Source organism: Talpa europaea, assembly GCF_964194135.1.
Source record: "Talpa europaea genome assembly, chromosome: 3".
Classification (NCBI taxonomy): domain Eukaryota; kingdom Metazoa; phylum Chordata; class Mammalia; order Eulipotyphla; family Talpidae; genus Talpa; species Talpa europaea.
In genome coordinates, this window is record NC_140069.1 from 122279314 (window position 1) to 122303452 (window position 24139).

A 24139-nucleotide genomic window follows, 5' to 3' on the forward strand; every position below is an offset into this window, starting at 1 on the left:
CCTCCCCACCCTACCTGGGTTGGTGTAAAGCTGGCTTTCCACAGTTTTGCCAATGCACTGCAGCTTCACAGCCTGCAGGGAATCGTCCACGTGCACAATGGTTGGCAGACTGCCCAGCGTGTCCTGGACTAAGTTGGCCACTTCTCGGACATCAAAGAGCTTCAACAGCTCTGAGTACACAGCTGGGAAGGAGCTCAGAAACACGGCCTTAAAAAGAAGAAATTTATATCAAGCCCAGATAGGTCATGAGAAATTAATTGTAAAATGTCAATGAATTTGAGACTGAAAAATATTTTTGAATGGTAAGAATATGCATGCAAGATATTTCTGGCACCTACAGCTCATAGAGCAAATTTTCTTTAGAAAGTGCAGCAAAACAGGATAATTTTTTGACATGTGTAAAGTGCAACATAATCAAAATTGGGAAATTCTAGATAATCACTAACAGTAGCAAGACAATTGGCAAAAATAACACAGACTCAGCAAATTACAGCATGATCAAATGAAAAGAATGCCCAAACCAGAACTAGAAAGTAGTGATTTAGATTACATTTCTTTTTGAGGCGTTTTCTTAAGTGCTTATTTAAATCTCACTTACCTTTAAGAAACCAAACACATTAATTCCCTAAGGCACTCAGTTTATGAGGAAAGAAAAAAAGCATAACAGGGCATTGGAAGATCTAGATAATATATAGCCTAGCTTTGCTTCTAATCACTCTATGACCCTTGAATAAGTCATTTTACCCCCCTTAGTTTCAGCTTCAACATTTGTAAAATGAAAAGATCATTGGAACAATCCCTTCGGTTGCTTCAAGATTTAGTGTAAACTCAAAACTATGTACTAAGCACAATATTCTTCACATAAATAAAGAAACCTGATAATCATCTTATAAGGGAAAAAAATGAAGCTAACAGCAAGAGTAAGAGGTGAAACAAATTCATTCTTTTAAAATTCCACAAAAGAAGGACAGGGGAAAGAAAGGTCCACCAGCCTGAGTTCTACCAGGAGGCACATACTTGAAATATGCTCAGAGCCAGTGAGGTCTGACACCAGCAGAAAGCAGACTGAGTCAATATGTGCTGCTGTTGATTCAAATACAGAATCCAATTCAAATTTGTGGGTTTGGGTATTTACTTACAGAGCAGCAGCAAAAACATCTCAAAGAGGGAAGATCTGCTTTTGCTACCAGAGCCATCAAAAAGCTTAAGGTGCTATGGCTAACAGCCATGTTCTCCTTGATTCTTAAAACTTAGATTCATTTGAATGAGTTTAAAATGAATAACTTAGTATGTATTATTAAAGACTGTATTTATGTAACCTTCATTTCACTCTGCAAAAGGCTGAGTCATATAGTGAAGTTTAAAAAAATAAAATAAAGTGAACCCAGCTTTCTGATTACTGAAAAGTCAACTAAGTTTTCTTCAGGAATTCTTTCATTTATTTATTAATTTTTTATTTATACCTCTTTCCTTCAAAAAAGCATTTGAATGTGCCTGCAGTGCCACATCCAGATTTAAAAAGGATAAAGGAATTAACACTTTCTCATGAGGGCAGAGAATTGTAACCAGACATCTGAACCAATGATAAAATGAAAGTACAATTGTGTTGTGGCCTTCCTGATAGACTGGATAAAGAGACAAAGATAATCATTAGAAATTTGAGCTAGAGTCTTGGGCATCAATTCCTGTCATTCCTTTTCTTGTCTTAGGTTCCTATGGTGGGATCAATCTATCGAATGTGAAACCAGGAGCCACACCACAGCGCTCAGTCATCCAGCAGTCCTGCCCAGGACAGGGCCCTCAAAGACAGAGTCATTGCGACCTGGCGTGAGGCCAGGATGACTAAATAAGCCTCTCCTAGGACCAGGATGGCCAGATATGTGGAGGGTGTCCCCTGATCCAACATGAAAGGTTGCTAGCATGGATGTTCTGCCTCCAGGAGACAGGATGTGCCCTGAGATGCATTCCATATGGAAAATAGAGCAAGTTAACTGGGTTTCTCGCTTTTAGGAAGCCTACTAGTAAAACTTGGACCAATGGATATCTTGGTTCTGGAGATAGCAGAGTTTGAGATGATCTCCAATACCTTTGTCCCATGGTTAGGTTATATTACTTGGCAAAAAGGACCTTACAGATATCATCTACTAGTGAGTTGATCTTAAAATCATCCAGATGTGTGTGACCTAATCACATTAGCCCTTAAAATAGGAGTTTTTCTCTGGCTTGTGACAGGCAAAACCAGAGAGATTTGGAGATGAGAAGGACATACTGTTGCTGGCTTTGATGATAGAGAGGTCACTTAGGAATGAGGTGGCCTCTGGAAACTGAGGGCTCCCTTCTTTTCCCCTACCCCAAAATGATAGCCACAAGGAAATGGGAATCTCACCCATACAAACACAAGGGAACTGAATTTATGCTAAAAGTTTAAAAGATCTTGAAGGTAAATGCTTCCCCAGAGCCATGACATAAGCCATCAAACCCAATACTTTGATTTTGGCTACAGCAGACCAGAAGAAAAATTCTAACCAAGCCTCCGACCTACAGAACTATGAGTTAATAAATGGGTATTATTTTAAGTTATTAAGTATTATCTTCCTTTGTTATATACAAATTGACAAGTAACACTCAATCAGATTAGTGGCACCTTTCTTCTTGGAAGAGAGAGCTATGAAGGTATAGGGTCAAAAAAGAACCTGAAATGGGTAGAAGTGCATAGCATTCTCCTTGTCTCTATAAATAGAGACACAAAGCCTTCCTGCTTATGCAGACAACCAAGCACCTGGTCATTTTATATGAATTTTTTCTTAGCGTCAAACTAAAATACAATTTTCACACCAAAATCTACAAGGGATACTACACAAAATAATAGAGAATGACTTCAACAGAGTTTATGAAGATAGAAACTTTCTGTATACCTTTTATATATTACCTCCTAATGAGAAGCTAGGAGCAGAAAAAGACAGATTAAATATGATTCTTGGAAGGTGCTAAAGTTGTTTCACTAACTTGATTAAATAGAACTTAGATATCAAGAGCAGAGGAAGCCACTACAGTAAACAGATGAAAGGAGAGAGGCTCTATACCTGTACCTGAGCAGCCCCAGGCATCTCAGAGGACTGCTAGGTTTAGTGGAAACAAAACTAAGGTAAAAGAATATTTCTCAGAATTTAAAGATGGAAAAATTCTCTTAAATCTCTGTGAAGGCATATCAGTGAAAAATCACAACTTGAGGTTACTCCTAAGGGTAAGAAAATATTTTTCTGATGTGAACTCAATCCGTTTTATTCCTGTAACTGACAACAATTAAAAAGAAAAAAAAATCTCAAAATGAAAACTTAAATTTTCAATAGCTTTTGTAGAAATATCAAACTTCTGAGAAATTTGATCTAAAGGAATACAAACTAACTTGTTGGATTATCCTTTTCAAATATCAACTGCTGAGAGCAGGGTTTGGCTATAGGCAATCTGACATTGAGGACTCTGGCAAATTCCTAAAGTGCAGCTATTGCAACACTGAAGACAGAGGTCAAAATAACATTAAAAGGCCTGAAGTGTATCCTGGCCCAGATGGAAGATCAGTTCACTTCTGCAAGAAGAGAGTAACAAGAACAGCTTCCAAAGAATCAGAAAAGTATGGCACTATTATCGGAAGACTGCTACATTTCTGGTGTTTTACCACTATGTATTATGCCTTTCAACTTGCAAATGGCACTGAATTATAACAATCATTTTGGAACCTACTTTTTCTTCCTAGCTCCCATTTTATGTCCAATTCTTAATAAGCCTCTAATCTCCAGGGAACGACAGCAAAAAGCTGCTTCCCCATCTGACTGACTTTCAACCAAGTTATTAGAATTAAAACTGTACAAAAAGGATTAAGACAGTGTAGAGAAAGATATTCAGAATAAACTCTCAGACCATGTTCAAGGCCATGCTATTTGAAAAGTGGACGAGTTTCCTGTTCTTAACGGAAAACATGTGGAACTACTCCCGGTAATAGTATTTGGCAGCAGTTGCTCAGCATTGGTTATATAAGATCAGTCCTGGGAAGATTAGAATCAAGTTAAATAACACAAAATAACACACAGTTTAGTTGAGTCCAATACAATGACTCTCAAATTGACAGATTAAAGTGCAGTGCAAAGCGTGGGGAAAACAACTTCAATACATTGGCTCTAGCCTAATTCCTTCCCTAAGGCTGGCAGTGACAGAGCATCTAATGATCAGTAGGTGAACACCTACTGGAGTGCAGGCTAAGGAACCAAAAGACTCTCCCTCAGAGTGAGGGTGGCCTGAGGAAAGCAGCCCAGGCTCTGCTAGCACTAGAAGCTGGGGGACTTTTTAAGTCTAGGCAGCTAAGCTACACTTCTGAACTGGAACTATGAATTTCTCGTGGAAAAAAAAAATCAAGCTGATACAGAAAAATAAATAAACGAGACTTATTTTTCTTCTATTCAGCACAGATGAAGAAAAATTACCTGTGATTGAGACAGTGCTCCAGATCCTTTGCTCTCTTGAGAAAGAAAGAAACGCACCGACATTAACAGCTCCTGGATGCAACAGCGAAACTCCTCTTCATTTTGTCCACCAGTGGCAAGGGAGAAGAGCCTCCGAGATTGAACTATATACTTAAAAATATATTCTTGTGCCTTAAAACAAACAATTATAAAGTCAGTTTCAAAGGAGACCAAGAGTACTTATTTAACAAGGATAAAAACCGTGATACAGGGCCTCCCCTGGTGACGCAGCGGTTGAGCGCTGGGCTGCAAAGCTGCCCGCAGCCTCTGCAGCACCAGTTTGATCCCCAGCCGCCAGAGAGGGTCCCACTTTGCGTGACAGACCTCTCCTGCCACACTCGCTGCTCCCCTCAGCAATGTATTTCATCAGTCTGCCTGTTCTGTTCCCCGCTCTGGCTCTGGTGAATTCTCTCACCCTCCCACGCTTCTGACTGTACCCAGCACTTGTATAAATAAATAAATAAATCTTTTAAAAAAAAAAACAAACCATGATACAATAGTACATTTTAAAATTATGATTGAAACACTAAGGCCCCATGAGATTTCTGAACTGTATTTATTAGCAGGGGAAGAGTCATCTTTCTCTGATACTTAATGAGAGAAAATTTATAGTAATATAAATTTTTATGTAATTCTTGAGAGTTATAAACAAAGTGTTTGAGATCTTCAGATGGTTTTTAACTTTAGTCAACAAGGAGATAATTCTCTGATTTTCAGAATGCTATTGCTTTATAGGTAGGTATTCTTGCCACTTAGTTTACCTTTAATCAGACCAAAATGCTAAATTTATAATTAACAAATAGCTTGTGCTTTAAAACATACAGTTGTCTGCTTTTATCTACTGAAATCACCTAGGGTGCAATTCAACACAGGAATCAGAAAATTACATGGGCAGCTACTAGACAATTCCATTAAGAACTAGATTTTTTTAGAACATGCTTGCAAATAAGGAATTTACATCTCCATATTGCACTAAGCACATAGGGCCCAGAGACATGAGCAGTGTTAAACCATAATACCCAGCAAAACCTCAGGTTTCCTCAGTGTGACCCCTGCTAAGCCACCATACTCTGCTATAAAATTTAAGAAAATGGTTCTCAGATGGCCTCTGTCAGGGTGGCTGAGTCAAGACCCAGTAACTGCTGACCCCTCTCTCAGAAAACCTCCTTCGTCTTAGTCCTAAACTTCAAGTACCCTAGAGCCCACAGAAGCAGATTGTATCCCGAACAGGTTCCAATGAGTGAGTCTGGCAAATTTCCTGTCAAATTTCATCAGCTCTGGAACAGTCATAAACTGATTAAGATCTTTGAATTGGAATGTCAGTGCTATATCATCACCAATTACTGGCTGTCTGGAGGAAACCAATTAGTTTAGGCCCCTCTATGCAACAGTTCTGTCCGACGACATTATCTGTTCCGGACAATGTGTTATTACCTTCAACACCTCTTGGATGTGCTCTTGTCGCTCCGCTTCCGTTATCCTGTCCACATACCACTTCAGCACTTTGATGAGATCTCTAAAATGCAGGGAAGAATGTACAGAAGGTAGAATTGGTCTATTTCTCAATTAAATGCCAATATATCAAACACTTATTTTCGTCATGAGGAGGCTTCTTTTCCAATTATTTCTCACATTTTTCTGTCAAACTGCTGTAATGTAATAAATACACATAGTCTGTATATCAATAATATTACTTCCTTTTTAAAGATTTATTTATTTATGTATACAAGAACTAGAGTACAGGCCAGAGGTGTGTGTGGGGCGGGGGGAGAGAATTCACCAGAGACAGAGCAGGGAACAGAACAGGCAAATTGACTGAAATACACTGCTGAGGGGAACAGCAGGCTAGTCAGGAGAGGTCTGCTGCACCATGTGGATAGACCCTGGCTGGGGATTGAACTCATGCTGCAGTGGCTACGGATAGTTTCATAGGTTGCGTCTTAACCCCTTGTACCCCAGGGAGGCCCAATATTACCCTTTTTTGAAGCTGAATAGAGTTTCTTCTTTCCCACTGAGACTCCTCTCAGTCTGGACCTATTCTATTGTTCCTGCTGGTTCTGGTAATGCTTTCAAGTGGGTGAACACAAATATCAGAGGAAAGGATTCTGGTGAAGAAGTGGTTGGAAGTAGGACTGTTCTAATCAGACTTGGATAACTGCTAATTCAGACTTTTTTCCTCCCGTGAAAAGAATATTCATTGGGTGAAATACTCAGCTGGAGGCAAAAAAGGGTGTTACAAGGGGTTGATGACAACAACCCTCACTTCAAACTAGACCCCCATGTGGACTTGTCAAGACAATACTCTGTGTTGTAAGAAGAAAAAGCTTACTTGGAACATGTGTCTTAAAAGAATTTCCAAAAAGTCAATTCAAAAATTGAATTAAAAACTCCCACAATTCTCAAAGTTATAGTTTTACTACCTTTAACTCTGGTCAGTTCTCAGTTTCTAGAAAACAGCAATTTTTAAAAAAGTTTCTGTTGGTCTCGGGTAAGAAGAATGCATGTTTAGGCCAGCAGGTAGATGCTGTTGGGAGAACTATTTGAAAGACATGTCAGTGAGTTTCTGATCACTCACATTCTGAGAAGATTCCACAGGTCTTATTTGTCTTGTTAGAACTGATTTTCCTACTTCATTATCAACCTGAAGTGTTAGAAATTACACCCTTGTCCTCTAGCTTCCAGTGACAACTTCAGTAGGAAGCTAAGAACTTCTCACTCCATGGCCCAATTTGTTAGGCCAAGTGACAGAGGTAGGCCAACATTTCAAAACGATCCCTGCTGTTACATTTCACACTCCAGAAAAAATCATGCTGATGAGGATCAGGTTTTGTGAAAACAGCATCTTAACATGCAATGATAGGGCATATCCAAGTTAAAAGAATCAAATGCTTATCTGATTACCACTATCTTTTATATATCACATAGATGGGGGAAAGAGTAAAATTCTATGCTCTTTTTCTAACATGCTCCTGGGACTAGATGATTGTGCATGTACATATCTCATAGGTGCTTAAGATAAAAATCATGGGCAGGGATACCAATAACCGTATTTGGAATGGGAGACAGAAATTTAGAGTACATTCCAGAGCTAGAGTTAAACAAGGACAAAGACCATGTAGATGCTAAGCGTAAGATAAAAGAGAAGCTAAGCTGTTGCCTTTCTAGCAATTATCAAATAGGAAACATGTAGTCTGGTATTAGTTTAAATATTTCATTATTCATTCACTTTTAGCCTTGCTTGCATAACCTGAGCTTATAGGAAAGGATAAGCAGTTAAGGAGCCGGTGTTGTCAAAAGGTAGAAACCAACAGCTGAATTGCTTGTAGCTCAGGGCCAGAACTTCACATTATTAGCACAAGCATAATACCCAGCATGCAGGCGACTCTAAGTATTAACAGATGAATGAATGAATGAATGACTTTAAAATGGCAAAGGCTGTTTTCCTTCATATTTCTTTCCTAGCGCTATATCTGGAATCATCAAGAAGTGTGGTTGGTGATTAAATGGAGCTCTTAGCAAATTAAAATAACTAGGCATTTAGACCAGAGTATTGAGTAAAACAGAGATAACACTTTACATTGTTCATTTTTACCTCTTTCTTTTCATCAAAGTTTTAGCCATTAAAAAAAAGGCAAGTGAGGAGAGAAGATTGTGTCTCAAGAGATACTTCAGTTGTTATACTTCTTTTCTTCCTAAATTTCCTTTAAATGCTACTATACAACTGGTTCTGCTTAGAGAAGCTCAAAAGGAACTGCTTCTAAACCAATTACAAGATAACGGGTCTTACCTGTATGCAAGTGCCCCAGCAAAATGACTCTCAATGTAAGTGTCCATTACCGGTTTAAAATGATGAAATTTGCTATCTTGTAGCAAATTTATTATGTGAACCTAAAAAGAAAATTGAGCTTTTTAAAACCAAATGCAAACAGAGATTTTAAAAATTCTTTTTAAGTGAACTCTTATGCTGTAAGTGCACATTTCTGAAATAGTTCTATGGAAGTTAAAACTGAGAGACAAAATTGTTCAGGGGTAATTACAGTGAATTTAAACTCACCAAAGAATCAAACACTTTAGACCCATATTTTTGGGAATTTTCATCTAAAATTCCAAATAAGGTATCCAGTGTATCTTGCAGAAACTGTTAAAGAAAGTAAAAGTAAATGAATAAATTAAATTACCAACTATTCTTGCCCTACAAATAGTCTGTATTCTAGGAACTTCCAGTAGAGGGATAATAATAGAGCACATACCTTTACTATCTCCGAGCCGTCGATTTCTTTTAATTTAGAGAGACAGCCTGTGATCTTGTCTGGGTGGGTTCTCCATTTCAAAAGATCAAGCATATCACCTTTCCAAACAGAAGAGGAAGATTAATTGCCTTAATGGAGAATAGCCTTTCATGTGAAGGAGCTCTAAGGGTAAAAGCTGAATTCTATAACATGTTGTTGAGCCCTCCTGGTTATCCAAGCTGTGGGCTCCCCCAGACTATGACTTACCCTCTAAGATGGTATTTATTACAGTGTATTTCCTCCTTCCCAATGCTCTTGACTTGATAACTGTCCCTGCTATGTGCTTCTACCTCACAATAGCACTTCTCTCACTATTAAGGTTTGTCATCTATATGCCCCACTGGACTGTACACTAAGAGGGAAAAAGCCACACATGCTAAGCTTGGTCCTATGGTATTCCCAGGACCCAGAACAGAGTAGGCATAGAGCAGGCAGTTGATACCTACATGAAGGATTTTCTACCTTCTCCTAGAAAAGTCAAGTTTCTTGAGGACTATGAACATACTTCATTTTATTTCTGCCTCTAGCACATAGCACTCTTCTTGGCAACCTATTCCACCTGGTAATGAAGATCTTCTTGATAATGTGACCCAACCCTGGCAGGGCTAGGAGATCCCTGCACCAGCTGCCAAGTCTAGTTAATCATAAGATCACGGAATGAGCCCTCAGACCCAAGGGCCAGGTCCCAGGCTCTGTCTTCCACCCTAGATCCTGCGCAAGCACAGGGCCCAGCTCTTCAACTTTCTCTCCCCCCTCAAGTGCAAACACAGAGACTACGAATCTAGCAGGGTTATCTGAAGAGGGAACAAATCCTTCCCTTGTCTTTACTGGGAAGAATTATAAAGTCTGATGATGCTATCCAGCTCCACTAGTCTCCAAAGGGAGCAAGAGATGGTGTCATCTGGAGGCCAATGAAAAAGAGCTGACTAGGCTGCAGAAGGTGGGAAGTGCACAGGCCGGGGGCCTGGCAGGGCTGGCCTTACCATGCCCAGTGGGGCTGAGACTGTACACTGCCCAAGAGAGTTGTCTAGAAGGAATACAAGAGAAAAGCCAGGGAATGGATTTTCCAGGCTTAACAGTTAAAACTCCACTTCAACACGTTTGTTGCAGGAGAAACCCAAATAGAACTTGCTGAAATACAAAGACCAACATAGAAACAAAGAAAAGACTATTTAAAATATGCAAACGTGACATATTAAAGAGATATGAGGGAAAAAATACAAACTCTAAGAAGAAAGAGAAGCCACTTCCACCGAAGACACAGTCAAGAAAAAAGATTCAACAAGGCATTAATGGTAAGAAATTTAGTAGTAAATAGCAATGCTTATCTCAAACAGGGATAACCAGCGGAGGATGATTTAGACTTAGAAAAATGAGGGAATTTAAAAAATACTGGCTTGGAAAAAGATTTATACAGTTTTCATAACAGAAAAACCTGAAAATATTTAATATTCATGTTTAACTCAGACATCCTGGAGGCATGATTGAAACCTTTTTAAAAATGATTGGTTATATTTAGACGATTAGATATTTCCACAGGGGCAGAGGCAGTACTGCATTATCCTCCCAGTCTGTTTGCTGCCTCCCGCCTACCTACTTCCTACTTCCTGCATCTAACTTCAGGATGCCTGCCTTCTCTGGCATCTCATCTTTTGTAATTCCCCTATGCCTCTTTCCCTGGCATTCACTTTTCACTTCCCACTCCACCTCCATTCCAGCTCTCACTCAGTCTGTCTTCTCGATTCTTTCCTTGCCCTTGAGAGTGAGGTGTCCAGGCACTGCCCAGTTGAAGACTGGAGAGAGGTGGCTCTGCTGGGCACAGTGGCACCATGAGAGGCCAGAGTGGGGAGCCAGAGGTAGGACTTTCATCGGCAGAGCTGGACAACAGATGAAAGTGGTCCAAACTATCAGATAAGGTTGGGACTGTTCTAGTTTCCTGCAAGAAATCTGATGAATCTATAGACTGTTCATATGGGGCAACAGAGGAGTAAGGCAATATGTCTGGACACACTGAATCATGTATACAAAGTAATCAGATTTAAGTCAAAACTGTCTTCTCCTAGTTCTCTATTTTAGTTATTTGAAGATATAAGCATTGCAAATTAGCAGCTATGACCTACCACTGAAAGTTTTATAGATTCCAATGAATTTTATATATTCATTTAATATACATTTATTAATTGCATATTGTATACCTAGCTACAAAGAGCTATGAAATAGATGGATGATATGATGTTTATCTCTTTTTGCTTAATGACAATTTTAGGAACAGATTGACCGAACCACCCATTATTTGGAGAAGGGGGTGCAGGCAATTCAGTAAAACTGTACAACTCTTAAAGTGTTGTTTTTATTTTTTCTTAAATTTTTTAAAAAGCTGTGTTTTGTTGTCCAAATATGCTAAAAAAGAAGCAAAATTATTTCTTTCTTGATTCCTACTTTTAAGGAGCTGAAAATAACTACTTGATCTGGCAATCACACATGTCCAGTAGAGTGGCTCAGTCTTGGTATACTATGTAAGAACAACAAAGAGAGGGTGCAAATAAACACATTTTAGGGATCTGGAAATGCAAATCTGCTGTAGAAAACTGTTCCTAAAGACCACATCACTTACTGAATGCACAATTGTAATGGAAATGAGATTTGTGTATTTTCCAAGTGAAGTAAAATGAATACAAAGTAATTTAACTCCAATTTGGAACTGGATTACTTCTACACAGAGATGTGTGTCTAGCATGTAAATTTTAGACAGATCAACTAATTCTTCTTTGCTTTCCCATCTCTTTGAAACACACTATTCATTTCCTGGCTCATTTTGAGCTGTCTTACACTGACAAGGTTTATCAAAGTCAAATGATAATTAAGTATTTATCAGTCTCCAAAAAAATGAGCCAAGCATCGCCTTACATATAATGAGATGTTTAATATAATGACATCATGAATACTACTTAACCCTATTTACCTGAAGTGTGTTCTGCTTTTACAAAGTAGACACTTCTAAATTTTCACAATTTGGCTGTTTTATGTTCTGACACCTTAAATGCTAGAACTAAAAAAATACATCAAGGATGCAGGGCCAAATATTTTCATGGCAGAAAATCCTTTGTTAGATTCATTTACTTACTTTGGTCCCCAAAGATGTTAATGGGATATCCTAGAGTCTTGGTAGATATCTACCTTATATGGCAAAAGAGATTGTACAGATGGGATAAGAACAAGACTTTAAAAGAAGGTAGATTATCTCAGATTTTCCATGGGGTCTAATGTAATCACTAGAGTCCTCAAAAGATGCAAGATGGGCAGAGTCAGAGAGATTGGAAGATGCTATGCAGCTGACTTTGAAGACAGAGAACAAGTCAGAAGCCAGCAAACACAGGTGGTCCCTAGCAGCTAGAAAATTTTTAAAAAAGGATTCTCTTGAGAGTTGTCTAGAAGGAATACAAACTTATTCAAACCTTGACTTTGTTCAGTGAAACTGAATTCAGACTTTTGACTGCCAAGATAATACATTTTTGTTGGTTTAAGCCAATAAATTTGTAGTAATCAATATTACAACAATGTACTAACTAGCACAACCTGAAAATATTCTTCTGGAGGCATTACTTAAGTGTACATTTAGGCTCCACAACAGACACTGAATATACAAGACAAATATAAATTCTGTCTAAAGGAGTCAATAACAGGATGATTTTATTATCTTCATAACTTCCACAGGCACACAAAAAATATCTGAGTTTGATTAATGTTTTAAGATCAGTACAGAGTTATGCCAACGTGGGTTTTACTGCAGTAAAATCACTATCCCTGAAATAGTAATAAAAACAGGTATAAGCTAACATAACTTGGTGATAGCTCCTTTCAATCAAATTTACTAAAAATAAATTATGCAGTTGATTTTAAAAAAAATCTTAGTCCAAAATACTTTGGGAAGGGGAGAAACACAAACTCGTATAAATGTGAGAAAATCATTTGCCAATGATGTCCTATATAAATATAGTAGCAATGCATGAGAAATCAAGAGGTATTTTACAATTGCTCAATCTTGTAGAGCTACATTTTGCTTCTTTTCTGATGTGATATTCTAGGAGAAACAAAAACATTCCCTACCACAGATGTTATTCTATGACACAGAAGAAAAATAATAAAACTTACAAATGTTCAGGCAAAAGAGCATTTTTTTAGACACAACACCTTATTATGAAGTGATTCTCCTCAACATTAATAAGTCTGACTTATTAACATAGTGTCCGGGATGCTGGTGAGAAGTCTTACATGGCAGCAATGTTTTCATGAATTCAAAAACGCTTTATTTATTTCTTCATTGTAGATGATGTTTTTATGACAACTTATCAACGATAAGATCTTGCTTTATTAATCATAACTTGCTAAACAATCACTGACATCCAAAGGAATGTTAGAAAAGCATTATCTATCTAATTAAATAAAAAGGGACTTTATTCTAAAGCCTGCAATCAGTACTGTCTACAATACTATGAAACAGATTATGGTGGTGGTATTCCTTGCCTTTTTCTTTTTCTTTTTCCTAAGCAACTGGGTTTTCATATCTACTCGAAGAGTTATGTATTTGTTCCAATACTGGGATAATTTTGAAGTCCTTAAATTACAAGCATTTATCAGATCATTGGGTAACAATTGTTTTCTTTTTATTGGGAACCACAAGCAGGAGGCTCAATAATTTTCTAGTGCAAACTTCTTAAATACAGCATTGGTGCTCATTGCATTTGCCCACCAAAATTCACATGAGTACTTAAGTACAGGGTTTTTAAATAAAAGAGTATCATATATTACCATTCTGTGTGAGTTTTGTAGAACAGAGAAAAGACGTTATCCAAAATGACTCCTTTGTGGCCTTCACGACTTGGTTATTATTCCCAAGGAGAATACCCTTGGAAAAGGGAAGTTTGAGGTAGCGGGTAGTATCCTGAAGATTTGTATTTTCTTCACACTGTCAAAAATATTTAAAAAATAAAAGGGAGAGGGGAAGAGAAATCATGAGAATTATTAATCATAATTTCCAGTTCTAGTGTTTATGAATGGGAAACCTTCCAAACAGCATTACAAATAGAATTTGGCTTTTCAGTAAAATGTAACAAAAATGTATGAAAGGAAAGAAGCATGGGTTTTGGACTCACACTGTTCCGGGTTTGAATTCCAGCTCTGTCACTTCCCACACAAGTAACTCTTATCAAGTTATTTAACCACTCAAGATTTCCCTTTTCTATCTCTAAACCTCAAGTGTTGTCATAAGAACCAGATTATATAAAGCCTTTAACACAGAGTCTGATAATTTGGAAGTGCTCAAGAAATCATTTTTATAGTGATCACAGCATTTTAAAAGGATGTTTTAATTCTTCCAGCATCTCATCTGAGGCAGCTAGTAAACAACGCCTGACCTTGAAAACTGGCAATTAAAGAAAACTGTATTCCTATCTAATCTCATAGTCCCACTATGAGGGAACTCTACTTCACAGAAAATGCCAGCTAACAAATATAAAAGGAATCAGAGATTTCAAAAATTTAGTTTTAGAACCCTGATGGAATCATTAGATTTGTCAGGGATAGTCAGTTAATGTTAAAAGCAGCAGGAAAATTGTTGTTGAAGAATTAGACATTCCTAGGACACAAAGGGAGCAACACAGATCACTTCTTACTGGCAAGCGGGCAAAAATAACTGTACACAGGAGGATGGGCTTTTCATCACATTCATCAGAGAGTGTGAAGAAACTATCATCATCTAAGTGCCTTCTTGCCAAGGGTGCTGAACCTGAAGCTCTCACACCCACAGATTCAACTTGCACATCAGAGCAAACACGAGGGACACGGCGACATCTGAACACCACCGCAGGAAACAACCAGACAAATCTAGCAGGCAGCATGCTCTGCAGAATACCTGCCCTTTCTTATCAGATCTAGAGTTGTACCAAAAGGAATCATTCTAGATTAAACCAAACTTAAAAGACAGTCAGATGCAACATATGGTCCTGGATTTTAATAAGCTTGCTGAAAAATATTTTTGTAAATTTATATATTGACTATATTCTAGATGAGGTAAAAATTTATTGACTGGAAAACTCACTGATAAAAAAAAGTATATATATATATGGATATTTTGGTTGCTTCATTTGCTATACATGTATATATGAGTGTGCCTGTATACACATCTATATGTATTTATAATACATGTGTCTGTAGATACTGGTTGAAGCAACAAAGATATGCTTCAGTAGGTGAGTAGATAAACTGCATTACGTCCAGACAACAGACTGCCACTCATCATTAAAAATAAGCGAGTTATCAACTCATGAAAATACACGGAGAAAACTTGAATGCATATTGCTAAGTGAGAGAAGTCAATCTGGGAAGGATTCACACCATGATTCTATCTATGTGACACGAATGGAAAAAAACAAAACTAGGACAATAAAAAAGTAAGTGGTTGCCCAGGGTTGGGGAAGGATGTATAGGAGTTGCACAGAGGATTTTTCAGGGCATTTAAAATGCTTTGTATGATGTTACAATGATGGGTTTATATCATGGTATATCTGCCCAAACCCATGGAACATAAAACACCCAGAGTGAACCAATGGTAAACTGAATTTGGAGTGATTATGATGTATCAATATATGTTCATCTATGATTAAAAAGTATATCATTTTGGTGAACGATATTGATAAGGGAGGCTGTGCATGTGTGGGGTCAGGGAGTATGTGGGAAATCTGTTATCTTCCCCTTAATTTTATTGTAAACCTAAAACAGTCTATTAAAAACATATTAAGTAGGGCCTCCCCGGTGGCGCAGCGGTTGAGCGCTGGGTTGCGAAGCTGCCCGCAGCCTCTGCAGCGCCGGTTCGATCCCCGGCTGCTCCCCGGCCACCAGAGGAGGGTCCCACATGGCGCGCAGACCTCTCCTGCCGCCCGCTGCTCCCCTCAGCAGTGTACTTCGGTCCTTCTGCCTGCTCTGCTCCCCGCTCTGGCTCTGGTGAATTCTCTCACCCTCCCGCGCTTCTGACTGTACCCAGTGCATGTATAAACGAAACAAACGAACAAACAAACAAATAAATAAATAAAACATGCCTCTATAAAAAAAAAAGAAAAAAAAATTAAAAAAAAAACATATTAAGTAATATAATCTGTATAAAATAACCCATACAGAAAAACATCTATAAGGACATACCCTCTGGGGCTAACAAAATCGTCTGGGTAAGGGAACATGGTGTTTTCTTCAATTGTGAATTATCTGTGTCCTGCTATTGTAATGATAAAGGTGATTTTAAATTAAATTTTTTTGTGATAAATATGGAGCTATTATATCTTAGATTCTTTTGAGTATAATTTCAAATCTTAATCCTTTAAATTTGTTTAAATGTTTTTGAAGCTAGTGTCTGATAACAGGCAGGAGTGTAAGCACAGACTCCCTGTTATTCTAGACAGTTTTGTGTGATTTCACTATATATATGAATTTTTAATAATAAATCTTTAAGAAAGACCTTTCTAACAAGTATAGAAAAACAGAATCTGAGTAGTACAGGATGCTTTTAGCTGCCCAGGAGAGCAGTACCAATAAACACAATAAATAGCCTCCATGAGTCTCTTCCTGAGTTACACCACTGAATGCTTTCTTTATTACTGGGAGTTATTTCACACAGACAGATGAGTGCACAAAACACACATATATGGTGTAGAGAATCATTCTAAAGTGAACACTTAAAATGCTTCTTCAGAAAAAAGTGCTCAGTCAAAGTAATGTTCTGGAGCCCCGGATCACTGTCTCCTCCCCTCGATCTTATTGGAATCAGGGCTTGGGACACAGCAAGTCACAGCACAGTCTGGTCCATGGGTTTAGGACCAGGTTCTGGTCTCCCATTCCTAGACTGACTTGTCCGTGTCTAATGATCACTTCCCATTGGAACTGAAGTCTCCTGCAAACCCAGCCAGGTCACTGCCCAGCTATTTCCAGGTATCCAACCCAGAAGCTGGATTCTGCCCTGGCCTTGTATGCTCCATCTATTAATGGGAATTCTGCCTCTCCAGATATCCTCTCTCAAATTCTCTTCTCCTAACTAATTGCCTGATTCCCATGCAGTCTTGAAATTCCTTTTCGATGTATTCTTCGGTTCTACTACTAGTCACAGACCAACCACTTTTGTGGCTAAAGATATGATGGCGGGATTGTGTCCTTAGCACTGTGACTAGAAGACCAAGCTGCCTTCTTTTGTACCAGTTATGTGCGAGGCCAGTGCCACCAACCTTGCTTTACTTCACTTCTCCCACAGCCTGGGCGAGGTGGGGTGTCCTCAGATCTTAGCATCTGAGTCTGTCTGAGGCACGTGGGGCTGGATTAATTTTATATGTAATAAGTCTACAAGTCTCACATGCTTTGATATCACCCAGGAAGCAAAAGGGATCACATGAGTAGGGGGGAGAAGTGGTACATAGGAGCAGATGAGGCATGACGCAGGCGCTGGGGAACAGAACCGAAGAGTTAGAGATCATCTGTTCATTCACTTGATGAGAGAAGATCTATAGAAAACGAACAGGGTTGAGGAACAGTGGAGAGTGGAAATGGAATTCCTGAAAGTGAGACTATAGGGGCAACAGTCAGCAAGAGTTTAAGCTAAAAGTGTTCTCCAGTCTCTTCAGAGAGTTCACTAGTAGAAACCAGGGAGAGGCAAAGTTAGCAGTACATTCCTTAGGCATTTTTTCAGTCAGGTAGGAGAAGAGTCTGTACTGCGAGTGCAATTCTGAATCAGGGTATGATCTCGAAAAAAATGAATGGGAACGAACACTCTCCTGTTTAAGAGAAGAACACAGAAATGAAGCTGGTAAAGTATGGCAGGGTGCTGCTGGTGCCTTAATTGGAAATACCAAGTACAACAGAGCTGCGGCTGGGTATTTGAGAGCCTGCCAGACCAAGCATTGCAGGCTCAACACCACAAAACTGCTGCTCCACACAAAACTACACTGCATGTAGTTATAGATGGTTTTGTCACCATAGTAAAATCCAGTTATACTCCTCAAGCAAATGTGTGGTTAAATATGGATCACTTGTACTCTGGGGAACATTTGCCTAACAACTGTTTTGGTTTGGGCATAGGGTCAATTTCTGTTTCCCATCAAATCCAGTGGAGGCAAGGGAGTAGGCAATGTGCAACTAGAGAACTCGAGGTCTTGTGGCAGACGCAGCCACAGCTAAAGGGTTACTGGTGTTGTGCTGTATGTACACTGGGAGACAGGTGAGAGAACAAGAATTGAGCCATTTTTTCTAGGAGAAACGAGGCAAAAGACCACAGTCTCTTGAGGCTGCTACTGGATTGTGAGAACAAAGTTATGCACAGGAAAGGACATTTCTCTGTGCTTTGATAAGCTGGGATCGGCGCAAGTCATCTTAAAATGGCATGGAGTTAATTTGCTACAAATTAGAGAGGAGAGAGCTGAGAACCAGTCCTCTACTTCACTACATTTGGGACTGAAATCAGATCTGACAGGAGAGATGTGCTCCCCTCAGACTCTTAGAGAAGAATTAAAATGTAGGTTTTGCAGTGGCAGCAGTAGTCTCAATCTTCTTTAAGGTTATATAGCTTGGCTCACAATCTATTTCTTCGCCCAGAATTAGAATCAATTGGGACAGAAGGGAATGGTGCATCAGGCCCAGTAATTTTTTTGACCACTGTCTCAGACATGTGGAAGGGAAGCACAGTCAGAAACAATGTGCCAGAAATGTAGTGTTTGCAATAATGCAAGCTGTGTGACTGGGAGATGCATGGCAACACTTTATTAATAAATCAACTGGTACAGAAATTCATGATCAAATTAAGGGGTCTATAATTGGTGGGAAGTAGAGAATCAGATTTAAAATATACAGTGAGTTAGGGAATCCATTTACAAGTCTAGATCATCACTTAATCAAAATGATTTAATGATGTGGTGGGAAAGTATCTTCTTTTTGGGACTTGACTCAACATGAAAGGCCATCTTTAATGTCACCATAAAACATTTATTAAATTGCTACTATTTGCCAGTTCTCCAATTTCTACTGAGAATGTCACAAGGGGATAGGAAAGTGTATTGGTACAGCATATATAGAAAACAATAGGTTGTTCCTTAAAGAACTAAACATGGAAACACAATATGACCTAGCAATACCACTCCAGGCATTTACCCAGATTATGAAAATAAAAATATGAAAAGATTTATGTGGCCCTATGTTCAGAGCAACATTACTCATGATAGTTGCAACATGGAATCAACTCTAAATGCCCATCAACAGACAACCGAACAGAGAGATCGTGGTACACATACGCAACGGAATATTACCCCGCCATTAAAAAAGATGAAATAGTGCCTCTGGGACAAAAAATATTGAGGCCACAATGATTATACTAAATGAAATAAGTCACAAAATGAAAGACAATAACTATATGTTTTCACTCATTTGTTGAATATAAATAACCAAAGAAAACAAAAATAACTCTTAGATTCTGTGAACACTGTAGTGATTACCAAAGGGAGGGCCAAAGAGAGGCAGGGATGGGGGTGGCAATGTGATGGGATATTGGGACTGGAGCTTTGGTGAAGGGTGTGTGAAGCACATGCACATGTTGAGGTATGAAGCTGTACCCCCAACATTATCTAACTGTGTAAACAAATGGAAAATCAACACAAGTTGATAAAAAAAAGAGAATGTAACAAAGAATAAGCATAGCCTCTGCTCTTGAAGATAATGCACACCTGACCTCTGCACTTGGCTGTTATTGCTGATTACAAAGCTGTGATAAAGACCCCTGCATGTCAGCTCTGCCAGGGAAGGGTAAGACCTTATGGGAAAAAGGGTTATTCAGCCTCAGTCATAAAGATTCAGAGGCTCACCAGGCAGGTAATGGAGACATGGCCATTAAATGCAATGTGGTACATAGGACCAAATCCTACAATAGAAAAATGACATTAGTGGAAAACTTTATGAAATACAAATAAGTTTCAGTGTTAACGTATTGTACCAAGGTTAATTTAGTTTCAATACATGTGCTATAGTTATGTAAGATGCTAACATAAGGAGAAGTTGGGTAAAGGGTGTATATGGGAATTTTCTGTACTATTTTTGCAACACTCTGTAAGTCTAAAATATCTTTTAAAAAGTTTTAAAAGTACAGGTATATTCAGACTATATTGTGTGTGGTCTATTATGTGTAGATCAGTATGGGATTTTTCTAATAATAATTTTTAAAGCCCTGAACTACCCTAGACAGCTAAGCAAGAAAAACTGAGGTGATATGGATAGTTGCTTCTGGTTTAAATTTCCTAGACTGAAGTGTTATATCAAGGTGATGGGGCAGGGCAGTCATGCAAGTGAAGGTTCAGATGTGGAAGGTGAGGGTGAGAAGTTAAGAAAAATGGGAAGTTTCTGTACATAGCAGGAGTGATGGAGATGGGACAGAGGCTCAGGATTGAATATGCCAAGTTTAAGGTGATTTGATTAATCAACCTGAAGATGTTCAGTAGGTTAACAAAAGTTCTGGGCTATAAATCCAGATCTAACTGTCATCAGAAGAGATGTAGATCTCATGGAAGTAGACGTGATGGCGATGGTTCTAGAGTACAGAGATGACAGGCAAGGATTAAATCCATGATAACTCCAACACTTAAGGCATGGATACAGAGAGTCCTCAAGGAAGAACGAAAATGAAACTCAGAAGAACATGGTCAGAGAGACAAAGGCATGTAGAATTTTCAATACCATTAAATGCTACAAAGAAGGCAAATAAGGGAAGATTTTGAAAATGGACATTGGTTTTAGGTCCTGGGTGGGCACTAGTGATCTCACAGAGAAATTTTATTTGAGCTGCAGGGGGACAGAAGTAGCCTGAAAAACAATTAGAACATAAGGAAATAGAGACAGTGAGTCAAGACTACCTAACTTTTATGGCAGGGGAACAGGGAGTGTGGTGGTTATTAAACATTTTTTTCCCTGAGATTTTTTTTTCCAAAATATTTATTTATTTATTTGTTTGTTTATTTATTTATTTATTTATTTATACAAGCACTGGGTACAGTCAGAAGTGTGAGAGGGAGAGAGAATTCACCAGAGCCAGAGCAGGAAACAGAACAGGCAGACTGATGAAATACACTGCTGAGGGGAGCAGCGGGTGGCAAGAGAGGTTTGCGTGCCACATGGGACCCTCACCGGTTGGCCGGGGATTGAACCGGCACTACAGAGGCTGCAGGCAGCTTTGCAGGCCAGCGCTCAACTGCTGCACCACTGGGGAGGCCCAACATTTTGTTTTTTTAAAAGAAAAAAGGGTTGGACATATGTATAATCTAGAAAAAACTTCCAGAAGAGAGGAAATTGCTACAGTTGCAGGAGGGAGGGCACACTGGGATAAGCAGGAGGAGGGAGAAAGATCCTGAGAGCAACAGCCTTGGAGAGGAGTCTTGCCTCATCTCCAGACAGGAAGCAGGAAGGATGCCAATACGTTTGCAGGTGGCAAGGGAGCGAGCACAGGAAGTGAAAGAAGTTCCTGTCTGATGGCTTCTGTTTTCTCTGTTAAGAAGACGGGAAATGGTGGGGTAGGCAGAATGGTACAATCTTAAAAACAGCTCTTGTATGGACTGAAAGAGGGAGCTGGTTAGTTTGCCTGTGGTGTTAATGGTGTTGCTTCTATACCCATCAGGCTGGCACTGACTTTTTACAACTGTATATTGATAATTTCCTCTACTGCCCAGGTGGGGCATACGAGGGGCATATGGACAGATTGACCCATGCTGTTTTGTCTTTTTGTGAAAGCACAGCAGAGTTAAGGATCAAGGTCTAACTTGGAAAACAAAGGGAAGAAAGTGAAGTCTGGTGAGGTCTATTGGAGAAGAATAAGACCCCAAAACAGGTAGAGCCAGAAAATTAGAAGGATGAAATGCTGTGGTCAAGGTATTGGCAGTTTATTTTTTTTAATTACAACTGGTTCTTGAAGGATTTAATCCATCCATTTATTTAGCACCCACGTGAGAGAGCTTGCTGACTGGGTATGAAGCAAGACCTGGGGATTGGTCACAGGGATGAAGAACACAATGATAGCTGGAGCTGAACTGGACAAGAGCACAAGGAAAAGGCACTGTAATGGATCAACAAGAAGGAGAAGATGATTTTGATTGAGGGCCAGGCTGACTGTGGTAAAGTAAACTGATACCTGCCACTCCATCCCTTCCCTCTTCTTTGTTGGCCAACAAAATACATATTGGTGGAAGACAGTACTTAGAACAAGTAGAAAGTTACATCACAATATAGAAATAGCCTTACAAAGGGGAGGGAAGTACTTTACAAGGGTGGTGAATGAGTATCTTTAAAGGCCTTAGGCACTTAATGACACAGCTGACCTCTGACACTGCATATAGACTTCAGAAGATGGGTTTGCTCTCTGCACCAGACACACACAGGAAGCTGTCTCAGGGTCAAGGCAGATAACTCTGGCAGGATTGAATATAAAATGGTATTAAATAGCTAGAATGAAGGGACTTTCTGGATATCAAATTAATCAGCCTTCAGTGCTAAACCCAAGTTGACCTAAGATAAAGCTTTTTTTTTTCTGCTCAGTTTCTAAGCTCTGCTTGATAGTCTTCTATGCTAAACATATCAGGTTTAGTCTTTTTTTTTTTTTTTTGCAGGTATTTGCTTTGTAATTTCTCTTAGAATATAATGAAACAAAGCTTAGATGAGTAATTCTCCACACCCAAGCCCAGTCCAGAGTGGGCAAATGAGTGGGCAGATGATCTGGCTTGTCTTTCTATCAGGGTTACAAGGAAGTCTCTTGGAATAGATGGCTGGAGTAGCATATAGAGGACATAAGATAGATGGCAAAGCCAACTGTCTATCTTAATGTTTTAGACCCCTCCTACTTTTTTTTTTTTTAAGATTTATTCATTTATTTATACAAGAACCGAGGTACAGGCCAGATGCGCAGGAGGATGAGAGGATTCACCAGAGACAGAGCAGGGAACAGAAAAGGCAGACTGATGAAATACACTGCTGAGGGGAGCAGAGGGCGAGACAGGAGAGGTCTGTCGTGCCATGTGGGACCCTCGCTGGCAGGCCGGGAACGAACCTGCGTGCAGAGGCTGCAGACAGCTTCATGGTGCTGCATTCAACCGCCTGCGCCACCAGGGGAGGCCCTAGACCCCTCCTACTTTTTATTTACTTTTAAAAGCAAGCTTACATTAAGAAATGGCTACACTGAAGTTTAGGGTAAATGGAGAGTAAGTAAATCTGAGAAATACATCTCATAAAAGATGGTGGCCAGTGCAGACCAGTTGTGGCGGACTTTTGTGGATCAGATGGGAAAAATGGAAGTGACCTATAGCATAAAAAACTGAAAACTTTTAGGGAAGAAAATGTAAGTCACAAAGGGTTTATGGACAAAAGTTTAGGAAAAAGGTGAAATAAACAATTTATAATAAGTATTAAATTAATCCCTTTTCAACCAAGAACCCTGTTGGTGATCCAGCCAGGATCGCCCTCTATTAGACTGATTTCTCTCACCTGGCCTTTCTCCTACTCAGATGCATAGAGGAGGAAGGCAGCAATCCTACTAGAAAGAATCAGATTCCCTACTAAGCAAAACCCTAATCTGGCTGAGTTGGGTCACTTTACTCATGGTGGTACTCATCAACAAAAATTCATTTGCAAAACTACAATTTAGCAAAGGTAAATTGTATTATTGTTGTTGGTATTTGTTTGCCTATTTACACACACACACACACACACACACACACACACACACACACACCCACCCATACTGGGCCTGATGGTGTTTCACTGGAATGTGCCAGAACTGGGACTTCACAGTCCACAGATATAATTTTTCTACCCTCCTATTTTGGATTCTCACTATTATTCCCTTAAGAGACTTGACTTTTAGAAAATGAATTCTCCTATGCTTATTACTTCAATCTCTTTTCAAAGGGACTCTGGAAGCACAAGAAGTCTAATGATGGCTAATCAAATTATTTCACTTATTTTTCTGGAGCTATGACATTCAGGTTTTTGTAGATTTCAGAATTTATTTCCACTGGACACCATTTCAAACATGCAATCAATTGTGTAAAGTTTAAATGACCTGAAAGGGGTCTTGTCTTCAGGAATCTTTAGATCCTGCACTAAGGGATGACTCAAAGTCCTTGACAGTCTACTGACTACTAACAACTCTATAAGAACAATTTCCTTAGAACACACTTAAAAGTGGGATCCAGCCATTATCATAAAGGAAAACTATCTTGCCCACAAACTTTAGATCCAAATTAAGCTATTAAATAGTCCTTAACACAGCAGCTT

General features: G+C 39.1%; 1 protein-coding gene across 2 annotated transcripts in view; it reads right to left on the reverse strand.

Moving 5' to 3' along the window:
• DOCK4 (dedicator of cytokinesis 4) overlaps positions 1–24139 on the reverse strand; it is a gene marked incomplete at both ends in the record, with an annotated part of 364189 nt that overhangs the window by 100028 nt on the left and 240022 nt on the right. For both annotated transcript variants that reach the window (XM_084230776.1, XM_084230775.1), the window contains 7 exons: positions 15–207; positions 4479–4649; positions 5952–6033; positions 8305–8405; positions 8572–8655; positions 8768–8865; positions 13616–13772. In XM_084230776.1, coding sequence (XP_084086902.1) covers positions 15–207; positions 4479–4649; positions 5952–6033; positions 8305–8405; positions 8572–8655; positions 8768–8865; positions 13616–13772 — 886 coding nt within the window. The remainder of the gene's footprint in view (positions 1–14; positions 208–4478; positions 4650–5951; positions 6034–8304; positions 8406–8571; positions 8656–8767; positions 8866–13615; positions 13773–24139) is intronic.